The sequence below is a fragment of the Rattus norvegicus genome, chromosome 5 (assembly GCF_021556685.1).
Source record: "Rattus norvegicus strain SHRSP/BbbUtx chromosome 5, alternate assembly SHRSP_T2T, whole genome shotgun sequence".
Lineage (NCBI taxonomy): Eukaryota > Metazoa > Chordata > Mammalia > Rodentia > Muridae > Rattus > Rattus norvegicus.
Window position 1 is genome coordinate 95,918,961 of NC_141538.1, and position 20,377 is coordinate 95,939,337.

Genomic DNA, 20,377 nt, shown 5'->3' on the forward strand with positions numbered 1-20,377 from the left:
CTTCAGCATGATTTTTCTAGACATCTGTATTAGGCTGACATGATTTCTGTTTCCAGAGCCCCCTACTCCATCAGATCCATGTGATCTGTATCTTATGTTAAGATAGGACTTCAACTTGGCACAGTACTAGAAATACACTGTGTACCCAATATCGATTTGCTAGATCCTAACAGAAAACGTAGGATGTGCTGTAAGAGACCTTGTACAAGCTCTTTCCTGGTGTCTCCTATGAGCCCTCTGCACCCACCCAGATAGTACCCTGAGTGGTTTTTGCTTTGCTTTGTTTTGTTTTTTGTTTGTTTGTTTGTTTGCTTGTTGTTGTCTATTTGTTAGTTTTGGAATAAGGTTTTTCTGTATAGTCCTGGCTGTCCTGGAACTATCTCTGTAGCCCTGGCTGGCCTCATACTCAAAGATTTGCCTGCTTCTGCCTCCTGTGTGTTAGGATTAGAGGCATAAGCAATTACCACCCAAGAAAATTTGTGATTCCTAAAGCCTGAGGACAGATGTCACCTTTTCTACAATGACTCTATGAGTTACTAAACATGGCTAGGAGCCCAGCTAATCACAGAACATTTTGACAGACATCATTATTCAACTCTCCCAAGTAGGTCAACTATGGGTTGCTTAAAGAGGTCCAGTGACAGGTCCAAACTGGGTTGCAGCTTAAGGGGAGGTTCCAAGACATGACACTATTACTGAGGTTATGGAGTGCTCACAAAAAGGGACCCATCATGACTGCCCTCCAAAAGACCCGGCAAGCAGCTGAAAGAGTCAGATATGTGCACCCAACCAACAAACAGAAGCTGCTGACACCTCTGGTTGATTTAGGGAAAGCTGGAGGAAGCTGAGGAGGAGGGCGATCCCATAAGAGGACCAGCAGTCTCAATTAACCTGGACCCCCGAGATCTCTCAGATACTGGATCACCAACCAGGCAGCATACTCCAGCTCAGATGAGGCCTCCAGCACATATACAACAGAGGACTCTTGGGTCTGGGTTCAGTCAGAGAAGACGCACCTAATCCTCAAGAGATTGGAGGTCCCAGGAAGTTTAGGGGTCTGGTGGGGTGGGTGAGGTGGGGAGATCCTTGTGAAGATAGGGGAGGGTGTGTGGAGGGGATGGGCAGTATGGGATGTGGAACTGTTTGGGGGGTAATGTGAACCAAGGGAAGAATAAAATCTGGAAAAAAACATTAATAATATATTCTGAAGCTTTTCATTGAATGAACTTCTATCACATTGCCTGCCACACTTTACTTGCTCAGTTTGCCTACTAGAACTAGAGCCTCCATACTTTGATGGATGATAATTATAATAAAAACTGACCAAATTCTGATTATTTAATATGTACCACTTTTTTTGTGAGACAAAGTCTTATCATGTTGTCCTGGTTGGCTTGCGACCCACTATGTAGATGATGTTAGTCTCATACTTTCTGAGATCATCCTGCCTCTGCCTGCCAAGTGCTTACCACTTAGCTTAGCTTTACCACTTTCTATATGGTTCAATTATATTTCAATAAAGCAGTTTCAAAAACATGTATATCGTTAATAATAGAAACTCTGAATGAATTAAAAAGTCAACACAGAACATATAATCTTGCACTCATTTTAAATTTTACTGTGATAAAAAATGTGCTGGCATTGTATTTTCACTTTTAATTTTCAGAAACTGAAAAAGAAGATTAGACAAAATGAAGACCTTATCGGAGTGCATTTTGGAAATTCTATTACTTGTGGGGAAACCTGCCATCGTTTTTATCAAATAAGCGTCAAGTGAAGGACTATGCAGGAAAGATTGATTTGCCCGAGTGTAAAGTGGGTCAAAGTTACTATTTAATCCTGAGTGAATTTCACAAATTATACTTCACTAAAATTTCTTCTTTCATATTTTTACTTTTAATACTTTTTTTTCATTATTTTCATTCAGTTTGGGGGTAAGAGTGCTATCTTGTCCAAAGTTGGGGATTCTCTTGTTTTGTGTGATTAAGACAGGGACTTGTTACTAACCCAGGCTGTCTGCAAATTTCCAATCTTTCTGCCTCAGCCTTTCCAATGCTAATATTACAGGAGTGTCACCAGACCTGGCCAGAACTTACTGTTTAAATGACCCATCCCATATAGTACCTTGGCCACTGTGTCCTTACCCAGGTGCCCCGATATATGAAACCATTCTCGGTTGTCAGAGGATTCTCCCCTTATTCAAACCTTTATTCCTCTTATTGCAACACTGATTCAATGTTCTGCCATTCCTGATAAAATCCAATGCTGCTCTGGTGATTACCAGATTTGTGCCCCAAAAGACTTCATTTAGAATGCACATTCAATGCTGAGTGATTCCATTTTGGTATTGCACATCTTCGGTGAATAGTAACCTTGTTGATTTTGCCTCAGATTTCCTCTTGATATTTCACCACTTCAATGAATAGTAAACCAAATCAGTCTGTTATGTTATCTAAGTTCACAACTCTGAACCATGTATGATACTGTTCCTTCCTCTGAAAGCATGTGCTTTTAAAGCACATGCTGACCCCTGCTGTACTCCCCTCTGCCTCTTGTGTGGACCACTATTTGTCCTATTCTGTAGTTGTATAATTTGTCCAGTGCCAACTGACTATGTGATGACTTCTCCAAAATTTTCTCTCCCACATTAGGGGGCTCTGGTTAGTGTAGCAGTACACGAATTATGCACACACGTCCTTCTGTACAACTTCAAACATTTCACAATGATTTCATCTTGACTTTACCATGTAACACAATAAAGATAAAAATGTATTTTTCATCCCAAACATGTAACAGTTCTATCTAATATGTCTCCAGATGTTCAGTAAATGGCTCCGAGGGTGGAAAGACAAAAGTGAGGCATCACATGATGGCCATCACGCTGGTTTTTGCATCCAGAGCTTTAGTGAGTTTCTGCTGTCTACAGAATGCAGCTGCACCTGCCAAGCACAACAAGCCTCTTGTCTACCCTGTTACCACCCCAACCCTCACCCCTTTTCCCAGCTTGCCCAACTGTTCTGGGTCCGGCCTGACAGGACTACTTGATGCCCTCACTAAAGTGTGCACTGTCCCTCGACATATAACATTCTTATAGTTTGTAAGGTTCCTATTTGACCTTCGAAATGATGTTAGCATGGTCAGTCTTGAGGTTACTGTAACGATAGTCTTCATATCTCCTATTCTGTGCCAGGCTCACTAATGATAGAGCTAACTTCCTTTCATTGCCAAGGTCTACTCCAACACTTGTTCTTCATACTTCACTGATATGCTTTGTTTTTCTATTAGGTATGAAGTCATCTTTAGAAAAACTTCTTAACTTACTGGGTTAATTTTGTATTTTTGGTCTGCTAACTTTTATACTGTGCTATGTGGTGTATTTATTTTTCCTTGAAAATTATTTTGTACCTGAATCGTTCCTATATTTTAGCACCCAAACAAAATCTCACTGTTATACATTATTTTCAGATACTTGAGTTCTTATATCCTCTTTCAGTCTTTTTACAGATCTTAATACTTCCTTCAGTTATAATAAGTATTATTATTTTGCTGTCAATTACCAACTGTATTTCATATACCACAATAAATTGCATTTTAACAACTTGTTCTCTGTCTTTCAAAATAATATGTCTGGAACAGAAAAAGAAAAGCTCAATGTTACAATGATGAGACTGTGTTAACATAAATATGAACACAGAGTGTGCTAAAACCTGGAGAACAAAAGTCTGCGCCTATACAGGAGACTTTTACATGTTATAGTCAGCAATCCATTCTTTTATAACCACAATAACACTGAAATACAGGCTCTATATTTACTTGCCTTTCTATCCTTAAATTAACTTACTTTATGTTTTCATTTGCAGGAACATCAGGCAGTTGCACAGTAATCATGCCATCCAAGTTTGTCTTCCCGATGAAGGCAGGCTTGGTGCGGAGCACATCTGGGGCAGTCTTTGCTGTCACCCTATGCTGCAATCCGCCAGCACTGTTCCCACGATTGGTTAGCACAAAGGAATATGACTTCTCAGGCTTCAGGTTAACAATCAGCTTCTGGGTAGCGCGGCCATCCACTTCTTCCACCATTTTCCCATCATCATAAAGAATCTACAGAAATACAATCAGTCACAAATTGGTTATCAGTCTCTCAACCAATTGTTATTTATTTGCTTTGCCAGCTCAATTCTATTTCTGGGCAGTTCCTAATCCCATAAGTATTTGTAATTCTGGCATCTGCATCAATTTTTTGCGATAGTTCTTACTCTGTAAAGGGAAAACATTCCTGAGTCTCTTAAAAAATGCATAACAAAGAAATAATAAAATGAGTTTTCAAGATTTCACCCATTAGTTACATGTGGTCATAATACAAAGTATTCTAGGCTTTCAATATTCATAATTTACTAGGAAGTTTTAAATCCTGTTCTAAATATATTTTTATTTACCAAAAATAGTTTTCTATTCATTTTACAAATGATACTCAGTGGCAAGTCAGTTATATTTTTAAAGTGTGAGGATTTCAGATCAATAAATACAATCTTAAAATCATGCAAAGCACTGTATTGTAAATTAGTTGAAATCAGACAGATCTGTCTCCTTTTCTAATGGAAATAAAAATTATTACTTTGCTGTAAAAAGTTCAAGTTCAATGTACAAGGTACCAAGTCAGTCATGGCACTGTGGTTCTGGGGGTCTACTTACTCTCTAGAATGACAAAAGTCACAGAGTTAAAGTTCCACATGCAACTTGTTCATGAAAGTCACAAATAGCACTAGAAACTATGAGCCCAAATCTACTTTGCTTTGTAATCCTGGAGAGCTAACCCAGGGCCTCATACAAGCTAGGTGAATGCTTTATCATGAAACTATATCCATGACCCATCTGTCCCCATCAACTATTCTGTATATGTTACAAATAATGTGCCATTGTTAGCTGTCCATTATACATCTGCCCATGATTCCTAAAGATTACTTACTTTGAAAGGCATAGCAGAATTATAATTTTCGGGAATTTCCCAAGACAGCAGCACTGAGGTCTTCATAACTGCTTTGACATGAAAATTTTTTGCAAACACTGCTGGAAAAGGAAAAACTATGTATTTAAACTATTCTTAAAGCATATAACTTGTTCTTTACCACCATGGATCGTAGGGCTTAGGACAGATGCTGCCTACATAGAACAAAGACAGAAATGTGATTTGCCTACCTGTTGAGAGAACTCACTTTAATACCCATTCTCATAAAGCACTCTCCTTTCTTTCCAATTCAGTCAACTATCCTCTGTTTATCTTACCTGAGGACACAGAGTTCTGCCAGCCAGCCTTGCAGTGGCATTCTACAACTGAAATCTACAGTTTTCAAAATGGATTAAGTCATACGTACATTACCTGCTTGTAGTGCTGAACCTATTAATATGAATGGGCCGATCAGTTATTTACAGCTTCAAAATACTGATTTCCAAAGATCGATATTCCTTTAAAGGAGGAAGGCCATAAGCAGACAAATCCTACCTTGATCCACAGGCAGTGTCCTGAACTGGACACTGGGACTATATGGCCCGGGCCCTTTGCTCGTGTGAGCACGTACTTTTACATCGTATGTAGTGTCAGATTTTAAGCCAGTGAGTGTCATAGAAGTGTCAGCTGGAACAATAAGGTGCTCCATTGGAAGAAGGGGGACGTTGATATCCCTATACAGGAGGGTATACTTGGTGATAACGCCATTTCTCTCTGCTAGCACAGGTGGTTGCCACGATATCTGAACGGAGGTTGAAGTAGTGCCTTCTGAATGAAGGTTTTGAGGGAATCCAGTGGGTACTTCTTCTGGGACAGAAATTTCTTTCACCATTTCTTCTCCGAAGCCCACTTTGTTTCTGGCTGAGAGTCTAAAGATATATGATGCGCCCTTGTGGATGTCTGTGGCTGTGAAGTGATCTTCTTTCTCAGAGAACTCCAGAGTAGTGAGTGGCTCCATATCTTTTCTGCCAAACTTAAGTCGGTAGCCCTGAAGGGGTCCAAATGTGTCCACAGGGGGGTGCCATTGAATGAGGGCAGTATTCATTTGAGTGTGGTTAATCACGAGCCGGGGTCTCCCTGGAACTAGAGCACATAGAATGGAATGGTAAGAATGACTGCCATTTATGACCATATGTCAGCTAGTGCCAAGTTGGGGAGTCACTCTGCTAGTATTCTCCTTGTTTATAAAGGAAGCAATGCTTATTGTATATACCATTATCAAATAATTGTCTTTTCCTGTCTTTAGTAAAGTAGGCTGACATAGAGTTTGGTAATGAATATAAGCTTTATACATCAATGCTTATTCTTGCCATAGCAAAATGAATCCAAGGAATGATTAACAAACTAGATATAGCTAATGAGAGCAATAACTACAATGAATGGATATGCACAATGCACTAATAATATAAGAAGAATATTGTACATCGTTAGATTTAAACACTCCCTCCTCTCTGCATGTGCTAGGTTGTTACTATGACCTCCATTTTCTGCAATGAAAAAGAGGTCCATGGAACTAAAACCCTCTCCCAGGTTAAGGTGCACAACAAATAAGAAAGCTGTAGGTCAGACCCAGAGAACCATAGCCTACACCCACAACTATGCATCCATTTGTACATTTTTGTAACTTCCCTTTTCTATACACAAGTTACCCTTACGATGTTCTTCATATTATTATTGTGAGTTATTAAATGAAGAGGTACATATAAAAGATTTTCACTAATATTAATCAAAATTATCAATCATCACAGTGATGAACTGTTTGTGACTAGGAGCTACTCTCTTCTGAGGACACACTTCAAGTTAGATTAGATGTATAGAGATGTACACTGTATTCATTCAGATCTTATTACATCTGGTATTGTTAATGGAGAAAGCAACTATTTCTGGAGTGGATAAACGACAACTCTAAGGAAGAGTGGAAAAGGTAGGGGAGCATAAACAACAGTAAGCTCTATCTATAGGCAGAAAAAGGAAACAAATAGGGAGAAGAGAAGGCTCACATTCCTGGAATACAGGAGATTAAAAGGAGCATCATAGGGGTTTTTACCCAAACTGTAAGAAAAGTGTAGACAGATGATGAGGCAATACAAGAATCTTGCAAGATACCTGGTTCACACATTCATTTTATATACCAGTAAGTTGAGGCCCAATTATATATAAGCACTGCTCAAGGGTATGCTCCTTAACCCCTGGAGTAATAGCGTTCATTCACATCTTTAGCAGATTCAGAGTACACGTATGTAACTCACATCTAATATGTGGAAATGATCTAAGTATGCATGTGTTGGGCCAGAGCTCTGACTACTGTAAATTCAGTGGTTCTCAAGGAACTGTACTCTTACATCTTCACATTGAACACGCTCTCAGAGAAATGTACGCTAACATTTTCACTTTCAGAATGCAGACTATTTTAGTTTAAAAAAGAAAGACTTGGGGGTTGGGGATTTAGCTCAGTGGTAGAGCGCTTGCCTAGCAAGCGCAAGGCCCTGGGTTCAGTCCCCAGCTCTGAAAAAAAGAAAAAAGAAAGAAAAAAAAGAAAGACTTTATGCTAGACATTGGTAGGACCAGACACATCACTTCATATATATATATATATATATGGAGTTTACACATTTTTTTCATTAAAATGTAAGTCTCAGCTAAGAAAAAGTTCAGGTTATAATGGGTGCCTCAGAGAACACATCTCTTAATAAACAATACCTACTTGAAACTATGATGTGGGAATATAGTTCTTAATCTTACATGCTCCAGGAAGTTTCAGTTCTCTTAAATATATTTTTTAGCATTTTCTAAAATTTTATCCCTCTTGTTTCAATAGGAAAGGTGAAAATAAGTGAAAACACTTTTACATTCTTTTGATGAAGACACATTTAAACTTGCTAGTCATACATGATTTTATTATTAGCCAAGGAATGATTCACTTTAAAATACTGTTAGGACTCAAATTAGCAAATATACAGTGCACCAGAAAATTATAAACAATAATGCTAATTTTGTGAAAACAGACAATTGCTCTCCAGTAGGAGCCAAAGCTTGGGCAGGAATATGCAGACACTTTTTCACTGTTGTAATAGTCTCCGTTTTTCTAGGGTCTAACACTCTTGGACTAGAGACCATGGGATGGAATAATGTACCACAAGCTCTAGCATCACTTCTAACCTACTTTCTTCCACTACTATTCTCAAAGCATTTCATGTTTGCCCAAAATAGTTATTTGTTTGAAAGGTAGAAATGCAACTAAGCATAAGAACTCCGAGGCAGTTATAGCAAACACTACAAATTACCACATGAAGCACTGGCTGAAAAAGTGAATGTTGAAGTCTGAGGAAGAACTCACACTGCCATCTTGGACAAGCTGGCCATATTATGAAGTCTTAATAATGCCTAAGAAAAACAACGTTCAGAGTTTAAAGAAGTTGGGAATGATGGCTTCAAAGGATTGCTGTATTTTACTGAGAGTATGATAGGAATAAAAAGTAAAGGAAAAATAGTATCACTCCATATATGGTAAAAATTATTTTCCAAAAGTTCATATGATGATAATAGCACTGCTTCATTTGGGACACCAAGAAGCATTATTAATAGGAAATATTAACAATTTGTTTGCACTGCACAACACCTTTTACCAAGTCATACAGGGATCAGAACAGAATGAAAGTTCATAGGGTAATAATGTTTATAAATTTATGCCCAGCTACTGAAAAAGATAAAGAGGTGGACCAGATGGTACTCTATGTAGATTCTGGGTGACATTCATAGGTGACAGTGGGGACCACATATGAAGGCCAGTATCAGAGTAGGTCTTCTACTTTGTATAGCACCGATGCTTGAGAGCTTTCACAGTGTTAGAAGAGTCTCACATTCTCAGAGGAGGGCTGAGGTGAGGGCTAACAGCATCTTAGTAAACAGCAGAGAAGGAGGCCAAGCTGCACAGTCAACAGGCTAACACTGTCTCTCTTTGCACCTTTGTGTCGTGTCAATCCATGCCTTCTCTCGGACCTTAAGGACCTCTGTGGCATGTTAGGGCCTCCTCTTGCACTTTCCATTCTTTTCCCTTATTAGACTTTTCACTCTAAAATCTTTTAGGATGGCACAATGATTAGTACATGTGGTTAGCTCAAAATTCTTTATAAGATCAATCTCTTTGAAGCCCAGTTTCAAATGTTTCAAACACAGCCTCCATTTAAATACTGGCGAGTAGCGGTGAGCATAGCTGGCTGCCCTTAGCCTATTATTTCCAAGTTCTCCAATCACTGTCATTTGATCACCTTTACACACAGCTGGTCCTCAGAGTACTGAAATCCACGCAACAATACATGAGGACTGTCAAAGCAATGAACCTGTAAATTTTTATTTTATTTAAAATTACATTTATATGCAATTATCTGTGTAGGAGGATGTGCACATGAGTGCAGGTGCCCACAGTGGCTAGACAAGGGGTAGGATGCTGTGGGGCTGGAGTTACAGGGGGTTGTGGACTCTGAAAGAGCGAGGTTTCTCCAGCCCATAAAGTAATAAAGTTTTTGGTTGTCTTAAATCTCAAAGCCTTAGGCAGTATGGCAGTTAAGATACTGAAAAGTGAGAATATTAACAAAGAAGCTAGACACATCTTTATCATTCAAACATAGAAAAGCTGGCTCCTTCATATCCCTATCTTATGGTAAGAGTTCTTGTGTTATATTTAAGTCTTACATAGATTGCTTAAGTTAGGGACACTGCTTGTTTTTGAAGGACTGATTGCTTATTGATTCTAGAAATGATGTACAGTAAATAAACGTATAGACAAGGTTTTTTACCATTAATATAAAATTTCAAGGGGATCCCCAGATTATTCACAGAAGCTACAGCTATATATCTTTACAACTGTTATTAGATGCTCATCACAGACTCAGAAAGAGAAGAAGTATTTTTCGATTATATTCAAAATGAATTAATATATTCACGAATTACAGAGAAATGAACCAGGGTGAAGGGATGCTTTTTTATTACAATGTAGGCAAGCAACCTAGGAGCATTAGATGGTCTCTGTAAGGAAAACAAATATGACTCAAGCATCTGCATTGTATTTTCATTTCATTAACCAAGCCTCTCTCAGTTAAGAAAGATTAGAAATTGTGAGAGAAAATATCAACATAATAGAACATCATGAACAAGACCCATCATTCTAAAAATTTTGTGCGGTGATAAAAAGTGTTTTTACAAAAAAAAAAGGAGTCATTCCTTTTGTAAGGATTTGGGCTGCTCTTCTATACACACTCTGCTTTTATGTCTCGTTCCTAAGTCTCATCTCACGAGCAGTAAGAATCTGATAGTTCACATAAGGCATTAGCGATACAAAAGTATGTCGGTACAAGTAAAACAAACCTATTTTGTTCAACTTGGGATTCCATACCAGGCATTTGATCACCAATCTATGTTCAATGCTGATTGCTTCTTTAATCACAGTCATATGTCATGCTACCACACCCTCACTGAATGTCTGCTTTCTAGTATGGCATAACAGGGTGATACGATGGTATTTTTAAAATCAGAGAGAGAGAGAGAGAGGGGGGGGGGGAGGTATGGAAAGAAAACGGAAGAATAAAAAAACCAAACATCTTCATCCTGACAGTTCTGCCATCTGTATTCCTGCCACTTGAGGCAAACCCAGGTGGCAGGACGCAAGTGAGGCAAATCGTGTGACATTTAGACAAATTTGGCAGTGAGGTGGCACCCAGGAGGGCGCTCAACATCCCAGCTGTTCTCTGCTTTCTGTCTTTACAAAGAGAGGGATTCCTACAAAGTTGTGCAAGAAGCAACTGAGGAGGAGTAAGTCAAAATCACAGCAGAAACATTCCATGAGAAATTGTGCTGGGACAGGATTGGAGGAGACGCCCTCTGTAATTATCCCTTAATTTATCAGTTTATGATGCCAGTTCTTCCTGCTGGCTTTCTCTAATATGACCAAGCAAAACAAGTCTAACAGGCACCAAAGAAGCTACCCATGTTTCTAGGATTAATCTGAAATTATTTAGCCTTTTGATATTCTTTATACTATTTTTTGTTTTCCATCATTTGTGTAACTACCTTCTTTTAAAGCCTCACAGAAAAGGATACAGGGAAGTGAGAAAATATAAAGCTGTAAGCCATAATCCCTATCAAGTGGCAACTGCCCTAGAGACTTGCGACGGTCAATGTTAACTGCTAACTGGACAGAATCTAGAATCACATGGAAGGTGGACCTCTGGGTGATGATCTTGATCAGGAAAAAAAGCACAGCCTAAATGCAGGCAGCAACACTGCCTGGACTTGAGTCCCAGGCTGAGTAAGAGGAGGAAGTTGTACACAAGCATTTAGTGCTCTGTTTACTGACTGGGGACGCAATACGATCAGCTGTTTCCAATCCCGCTGCCTTGACCTCGCTGAAATGACAGAGTGTGGTCTGAAGTTTATGCCAAAACCAGTCCTTTCCTTCTATAATTACATTTGTCACTCTTTCATTACAGCAACAGAAAAAGAAACAAAGTCAGAGTCCTTGTGGGGATGGTGCAGAATCACCATGTGACTTCTCCGCTTAGATGCCTCTTCCCTTGACCCTCAGGAGTCTAGCTCCTATAATGTTCAGTTTAATAACCTGCTCTGCCAGGAACAATGGCATCGGCAAGGCAGGAAGGGTTAGTGATTAAGAAGATCCCATCTCAAAGGAAACAAAGAAATAATACAAAACAAACAAATAAACAAACAAAACCCCCTTATATCAAGAAAAAGAGCCTCCCTCTAAATCATCTTCCTATGTTTTAAAGGCTCCCCAGAGTCCATATGCCTACATCCTTTTTTTAATCTTTGCACATTGAAGATCAGAAAATAAAATTAATGAAAAGAAATTCTTTTTTTGGTGTTACTATGTACCTAGTACTGTAAGTGGTAGTGGACATATAGTAGATGCTCAAAAATAACTCATTGAATAAATACTTGGATTATTTAGGCAGTATAAATTTCAATCTTTTCCCCTCTTAGCTTCATGGTTGAGTACAGTCTCTTTTCCCTCAGTGTATCATAATGAAAAAACAAACATAGATTACATCCATACTACTTGAACGTCTGACATAGGGCTGAAGGTATAAATGTGCATAGAAGACATTACCTGCCCCAGTGGTGGACACTAGCTTGGGCTTGCTTCGAGCACCATCTCCCTTGGTGGTGTAAGCTGTGACGGTGAGGGAGTATGAAGTTTCAGGCTGTAGCCCAGAGATGATCATGTCCTGAAATGACACAAGCCAAAAACAATGATTAAAAGCATGCCAGAGAAAACCTGGAGAAAAATAAGGTGGCGGATGTTCATTCCGTGCGCGCCTGGACATGCCCTGAAGCCATGCTAAGCACTCAATTCCATGCCTTCAGCTCATGCTTCGGACAGAGATGGGTCTTGATGTTAATAGTGAAGTTGTGTATTCGAGCATCCTCAGAAGCAGCTTTCAGAAGTAACAGTTAAGAGTGAAATCTGGAACCAGACTTCCTTGACATACTTGAATTTAAACTTCCTTAAATGTTTAATATAAAAAATTAATAATTTGGTAATCTAGGGGTGCTTATCCACTTACATTCATATTTCCCAACATAAAGTTAGAATATTAGAATCCCAAATTGGTGAAAGATAAGTAAGTTTTATCAGGAAAAATCTTGCATCTGCCTCTGGTATATCACAGCCATCTGATACCCTAGCTGTTATTTTGTAGCAGCATTTTCCCAAAGTGGTGGCCTGAAATGTAGCTAGACTGGTGACAGGGCAGATATCAGCACCGTATTTCTGCCCCCAGGAAGTTGCTACTAAATAAATGGTTGACCTGTTGAATGTAGATATCCCCTGGGGCCGAAAAGCATTTTGAAGACATCAGAAAATGACAACTGGTTAATTATATAGCCTGACAAGAAAAGCTGTCAAACAACGAAGAGAATATTTTGGATATTTAGTGAGCAGCTCATGCAATTAAGAATGAGACTTGAGTTTATGAGATCAGTAATGTGCACTTAATTAATTATTTCTGATAATTTGGAAAACTATCTGAAAATTCTTAGTTTTCTTTCAATAAGGGTCCAGAACTATTATAGCTTTAAGACTGCCATTTAACTGTTTCTCTAAATTGGACGTTGCATAATTCTTCAGCTGGAGCTCTGGCTAGCAAGTTGTTTTGATGTTTGTGCTTGTTTGTTTGTTTGTCTTATTTGTTTTTAGATCCATACACATTCCATACAGACAAAACATATACAGAGCAATTAACAAACTACTTCACTCTTTTGCATAGCTATATTTTCAAGTTGATTATGAATCCATTTAAGAAAGTATTCAATATCATTATCTTCCCAAGTTAAAGGCAACATGAGTGAGTGAGGAGTAAGTGGACAAGGCCTTAAGAAATACAGTAGGAATTTTCCTAGCAAAGCAATTTACAGGTACCATGGAACATAACTGCTGAGGCTGATGCCAAATATGACAGCTTTGACAAGCTACTTTCTCAAAAAAGAAAGAATATCATCATTGTGGAAATTGAAACATTTCAAATATCATCCTGTTGAGTGCTTGAAGACTTTATTCAGGCACATAGATGGACATTTTCAGAAAAATATATTTTATCTTCAGGACCTTGAAAGCTTTCACAGAGGACACCCAGACCTGGTAAGCCGTATTATACACTATGGTAGAAAAACTGGATATTCAGAAATAATGATGGTGTAGATGCTGACCTATTGACGAGGTCTCCCATAATTACTGCTAGATAGCAGACAATCTTGGTACAAAGAAGTTCTCTTATCAAGTATGTGACAACTTAGATTCTATTATAAGTTTTTCATTCATAATATTAGAGATACTATTTCATCCTTGTGTCTTTCTTTTTTCCAGTTGTTATAGTATGTAATATACACTAAAACTGTTCAAGTACTATACACTACTAGAGTCATAGTTGACCATAACACAAATATGTTACATTTTCTGACTTTAATTGGACTGCATTTGTATGGTGTTATTGGGCTCCTCTGTAAGTCAGGGTGACCACTTCCAAGTCTGAATCCCTTCTTCCTCTCATCACCTCCTGACCCACTTTGCATTCTTGCCTCCTAATAGTCTCTGTTCCTAAGGTTTTGTCCCAGTGGCATCAGCCTAATTTCCTTCTAGACTTAGAAAAATAACTGCATTTATTTTGGAACTGAAAATAATTATTTCTCACTATATCCCAAACTAGTGTATAGTCCCGACTTGGCCCCCTGTTCTAAGTTATGTAATATAGAATCTGTTTGGTGTCTCCCTGTCATATATAATCCTAAGTTCAACCAGAAAAGCTAATAAGTCATCCCCAGCGTGGACTCTCTCTGATCAATTTCATGGTTTAATGACTGATAACACCTCTTCAACCTTCCACCACTTTCCCTCATTAAGGTCTTCATCAGCAAGCATCTGTCAAGTTTTGGTTTAAATATTGATCAATCTGAACCTTTTTATTTCTGCTGCCTAAAATTTTGTTGGATTTTGTTCACTTCATGAGGAAATTAGAAAAATATCTATTTACTTGTTCTTCATAATTTTTTGTCTTTTCATTTTCCAATTTACCCATTAAATTGATGCTTTTTCAATGAAGTAGTGTCCAATTCTGGCTATAATGAAATCAATCTAATAAACCATGAGCAGTTTTAAATAAAGTGAAAAATGTAATGGACTTGAGTATAAAATGTTGAGTTCGTTACATATTTTAAGATAAATACGGTTTTATAAAACTTTTATTTCTTGCAAACACAGATACACACACACACATATATTATATATAATTATATATATATACAGGATCATATCATAAATGTGTTTCTAACTGTGGGTCTTAGTCACATAAAATATTGTTCTGTACTAAATTTTATGATACCTGATACACTCTTCATATTTCCCAAGAACTCTAAAACGTGTCTTATGCTTTGGCAATAAATATTTATACATTAGGTCTCATGGCATTCTGTGGCATTTAAAACACTTTGATTGGCATTATGGCCATTAGACCTGAGAGACCACAAGTTTTTCAGGGTCAATGTTTACAGCACATTCATCTCTATATGCTTTGCATATAGTGTAATAATGAATACCAAGAGATTAATTAATGCTAATTCTATTCAGTCTAAGAAAGGAAAATGCTCTTTGTAACCTTTATTTGATTTTTCTTTTTAATATGTTTCAATATCTCTCCAAGACAAAATAGTGAAGGACTCATTAGTCCTCTCCTGACACTTTAGCTGTCATAGTTTACCTCTTTGCTCCATTTCACAGTAATTTTATTATGAGAAGCTTTTATTTGTGTCTGATTAGAAGGTTCATTGTCACATGACGAGAGGTCAGTTCAACTCGTCTCCACGGCTGCACCTGCTGTGTACCACTATAAACAGGGAACACATCTGTTTTAGCCCAAATATAAATAAATACTGTCACCTATGCAACTACAGGGCATTGTTTCAGGTCTCGAGTATATTATGATCCTGAACAGTTATTTCTGGAATTATAAACATAAGAGCATTGCCAATGATTTCCACGGCATTACACCTTCATTTAGAACATTTGGGGCTACAATTTATAACTGCTTCAGACTTGTATGTATATATTTCTAGTCTTCTTCCTGTTTTCTATACTTAGATGGTATATGTCTATCATAACCCTTACATGTACCTAAAGCAACTCATGTATATTAAAGAAGACCCTACCTCTGTGATACTCTGTGTTCCTTGATGTACATTACATATTTCTATTCATTTTTTTCTATATGGGACAATTTAGCCAGGTAGAGATGGAGTAAATTAGTGTCATATCTGTAGTATATGATATAGTGACTATACAACCCTGGTGTAGAAAATATTAGTAACCTTCATCAGACACCTGATATGACCCATATGGGACTACTGCATTTAAAGCATGCTTCCTTTAACTGTGTCACAAGCCAGAGTTAGTAGCAGAAACCAAAAAACATGCTATAAGCTCATGACCGTTTTTACACAACCAGTAGCACCATGCTCATTTCACAAGACCAGAAACAAAATGAAAAGTACAGACATCGTTAACATCAATTAAAAACAGTCCATTAGTCCATGCAAATGTGATATCCAAGCAAGTGTGATATCAAATCATGTTGAGTAAGTGAAAGACTGATGTTGGAGAAACACAAGCATATAAGGTCTGATTGTTCGGCAAACAGGAAAAATTTACTCACATGTTCAGTAGCATCATCAAATTCCCACTGATTGAGGTTAAGAAAGTTGGGGAAGGGGACAAAATAAAAAGAAATGAAGAGAAACTTGTACCCTTATAAAAATGATGTTAGCCTCCTTTAATTTAAAATAGGAAAATACAGTCTTTAAAGCAACATATACACTAACATTCCAAGAATAGATGCATTATGGATGTAGACATTCTCACCTCTAAGGGGGTTATGGTAAATATGTGCTATTGCTTCTGCTCAAACTAACACATCTATCAACTAACTACATGGCTTATTAGAAAAGTAAGTAAAGCACAAGAAAAACACCTAATGTTGCTTTGCTCAAAGTACTTATGTCAGCAATGTTGATTTCTTTCATAGGTTATATAATTAATTTAAGTATTTTAAATAGTTAAGTAATTTAACTACTTAAATTACTACCTTTTTAAAAATAGTGAAATCATAAGTTTCACTGAAGACTTATGAGAGGTACTTAAATTTCAAAGAAGTGTTGAGAAAAACAAATGAAATGGAGAGGAGAAAAATTAGAAAAAACAATTAATAAACAGATGTCAAAATAGAAGAAGAACATATAAATTTATCAGCCATAATAACAATAAAGGCAGAGGTGTAGTTTTATAATATAAGGTAGCTGAAATCTAAAGAAGCCGATCAAAGTATGATGATGCTTTTGTTCCCCAAATTAGAGATTTTAAAATAGCAACAATTACTTTGTTATCATCTTATAATAGAAATAGTGTACTCTAAGAGCAGTGCAATATAGATAAAAATTATAAAATATAGACTTTTGATGATCCTCCATTATTTGAAATTGATTTAGCTTTAAAATCTCCTTTATGGAGTTTATAATTATCCTTGTGAACCATTAATGGCCTCTTTTTAATCTGTTTCTATAAAATTTTTTTTACTATGTATCCATTTTATTCCACTGACAATGGAGTTTTCTGGAAGTTTGAATGAAGGCTTTTGGGGACCGTGAGACACCCAACATAAAAGTGGGTATGAGTCTGAGTCAAAGTTGGATGTGCTGACAGCTGTGTCCTGCCATCGCGAGACTCAGAGACTCACTGGGAATTGATTCAGTAGTTCTATGAACTGAAATAATTAGGTTTAAAATTGTGTGTGTATACATATACAGATATACATACAGCATTATTTGATATTTATTAAAATCTGTGCTTGCAGGCAACTCTATGCAAGAAGTTAAAAGAAGCCCTAAATCTGCCTCTGTTCTTCATTCTACCTACTACCTATTTTCTTTAGTTTTTAAAAGTACATTTTATTTTAGATAAAATATATCACATGTTAATTACAATATAATCAGTATCATTGAGTTAAATGTTAACAATTAATATTGATTAAATTGATAGATTTAACCCACATTCCAAAGCTCACTAGAGCCCTGGTAATAGTCAGAATGTAAAGTTTCTGAGAACAGAAACTGTGAGAACTTCCCAAAAAGTAGACGTCACTAAACAGTAAAAGAACTAAAATGCATTAAAATTTGAAATATAGTTGATATATATATAATTTTAAGTGATGTTTGCAAAATATCTGCAAACTATTAAAAATTCCTAAAATTCCTTTAGACAGTTCCATTGTTTTTATTCTGATGAGAATATGTACTCATTATATTTGCTCATTTTAAGACTTGTGTCTCCCTTTGTTTTGTATATATCTAGTAAATATTAATGATTAACTGAGTAAAGATTAATTTTCTCGATTTACCTTAAAATGAAATCAACATTTTTTCTCAAAATATTAACTGAAAGAAGACCTACATATTTTAACAATGAAAAGAGTTGTTGAAAACCCTTCCTCATGTCGGAGGCATATGATGCATTACATCAGCTATGTTTGCAGAAATCGCTGCAAGCTAGTAAGAGGCTTGAGCCAAAGGAATGTGCCACAAATTTAGATCCCTTCAGGCTTTTAGTGAGGATGATTCAAAATAGAAGCAAACATAAACACTTTTGTGAGTTGACAACATAAGGACTTTTTAGGGTAAATGCTTTCATTAGCACTGTAGGGGTACACAGTGCTTCATATTTCAGAGATAAAAGAAGATAAAACTGGGCAAACTTGTACAGAAGTTTTCAACTGGGTTCCTGATCTTTTCATGCTCATATAAAAAACATTTTTATTTCAAATTTTAAATTTTCACAAACTTCACCATCTTTCCTGATCAGCCACTATGTCCATAAGCAAAGTATTAAATATCTACATTTCCTATAACCACAATATACCATCACTGTCAGAAGAGCAGTGGAAAGACAGGCCCTGGGTTATGAGACATTTCCAACAGTGCAGTTAGAATCTGGAGCTTTCCTCCTCCTCCCAGAAAAAACTTGAGGTACAAGTACATGTTCATTTGGGGGCATTACTTTTAAATACCTACAACCTACAGGTAAAATGAAAAAATGTAATATGCGTTGTTTTAAATCACTGATTACAAAACCAGGCAGGGACACCATGGTTGTAAGCCACTTCCTCAAGGTCAACAGAACAGCTCAAACACACAACTACTCATTATTAATAACTCCTTCGTTTGCACAGGCTGTGTATGCAATACTGTGTATAGGGTTGTATGCGTACATATATAAGTGAGGTTGTATGCACACCTGTGTGATTGTGAAGGCCTGTGGACCACCTTGGTATTGTTATTAGGCACTGTGTAGCTTATTTTGACATAGGTTTCTGAGTAGCCTTTAACTTGTCAAGTAGGCTTAATTGGCTGGCCAGAACATCAACCCATTTCCACTCTTCAACTCTAGGATTACAACAACTGTATGCACCATACTTGGCTGTTTCAGGTGTGGATTTTGAGGAATAAACTCAGGTTCTCTTTGGAAACATTTTACTGACTGGGCCTTTCCCCAGCTCACTAGTAATTCTCTTAACTTGGTTCAGGATAGGAGATCATATTTATTCTCTTGGAAACCTTAATATAATTTTTATCATTGAAGTCATTATCTTCACCTTCTGGGACAGAAAACAATTATTCCCATAAAATACATGGCTGGATGAAAGGCAGAATAAAATAAAATACTGAGTTCCTTCCCTTGGATAAAAATATCTGATCTCTAGTAAAAATGTCAGACATTAAGAAATTAGATCAACCTTGGTCCAAGTAATTTAAACACAGGAGAAGGTAGATTCTATCCACCCAAGTGTAGGCTCATCATTATTCTTTGAAGTGAGGAATGTCAATTTAGACCCAGGCATAAAGTGCATAATATCTGTTTTCTTAAAATGACTTTTAATTAAAATTAAAAGCATCTTATTTCAGTTTGAGTTGATGTTACTTTTAATCTAAAAGGTAATACATAGCAATGGGTTTTTTAAGTCTAAAACTTTGTGTAGAATTGTTTTTAAAGCGCCAAAGAGTAAATTCCGGGCACAGACTAGAAGCAGTGTTAGCCAACAGAACAGGCTCACCTGTGCATCAGCCAGCATGACATCCTTCAGCATGGGCTGGCCCTTGGGCTCGCCATTTTCCATTTTCACGTAGTGCACCTGATATCCTCTTATCTGGCCATGCTGCTTATTGGGCACAGGTGAGCGCCACGAGACTTTAACAGCTGTGGCGTTGACAGCCTCCACCTCGACTTTGCGAGGAGGACCACTTGGAACTGCAACAACATCATGGGTAAAAGACAATTATAGGCACTCGCCACCGGTGCAGCGAAAGTGCTTTCTTTACTTAAAAATGGGTAGACCCACTATGCTTCATTGAAGAACTCACACATCTTCAACTAAGGAAAATGCTCAACCAATCTGCTCTACGTTTTAAGAAAAGATCAAAAACCATGACCGATGCAAAAACCAAAATGGAAGAAGAAGAAAAAAAAAAGAGTATCAGAGAAATAGAAAAACATGTAAAAAAAATGTACAAAAGCCAAGGAAGATGCTTTGAGGTCCAAAGCATTAAAGCACAAAGAAGTATTGCACTGAAATAATAACAAAAACAGATTTGTTGACAGTTGTGTGGGTTTTTTTTAAAGTTTTTTTTTGTTTTAATAGCAGAATAAAAAGATTCTTGACTATATGGATTCTTCTCTTTTTTTTTCTCATATCAAGAGGCCGTTCCATACAAAAATCACAAGAGAAAAGACAGTAAGAAGGTGTCAGTTTTGAAAGTTAATTC

General features: G+C 37.1%; 1 protein-coding gene across 23 annotated transcripts in view; it reads right to left on the minus strand.

Annotated features, from left to right (window-relative positions):
- Nucleotides 1-20,377, minus strand: part of Ptprd (protein tyrosine phosphatase, receptor type, D) — a 2,326,896-nt gene that overhangs the window by 140,467 nt on the left and 2,166,052 nt on the right. For 6 of the 23 annotated variants that reach the window (NM_001427220.1, XM_087549039.1, XM_087549022.1 and 3 more), the window contains 6 exon segments: nt 3,842-4,101; nt 4,967-5,064; nt 5,501-6,088; nt 12,129-12,246; nt 16,222-16,248; nt 19,669-19,862. In NM_001427220.1, coding sequence (NP_001414149.1) covers nt 3,842-4,101; nt 4,967-5,064; nt 5,501-6,088; nt 12,129-12,246; nt 16,222-16,248; nt 19,669-19,862 — 1,285 coding nt within the window. 23 annotated transcript variants of the gene reach the window in all.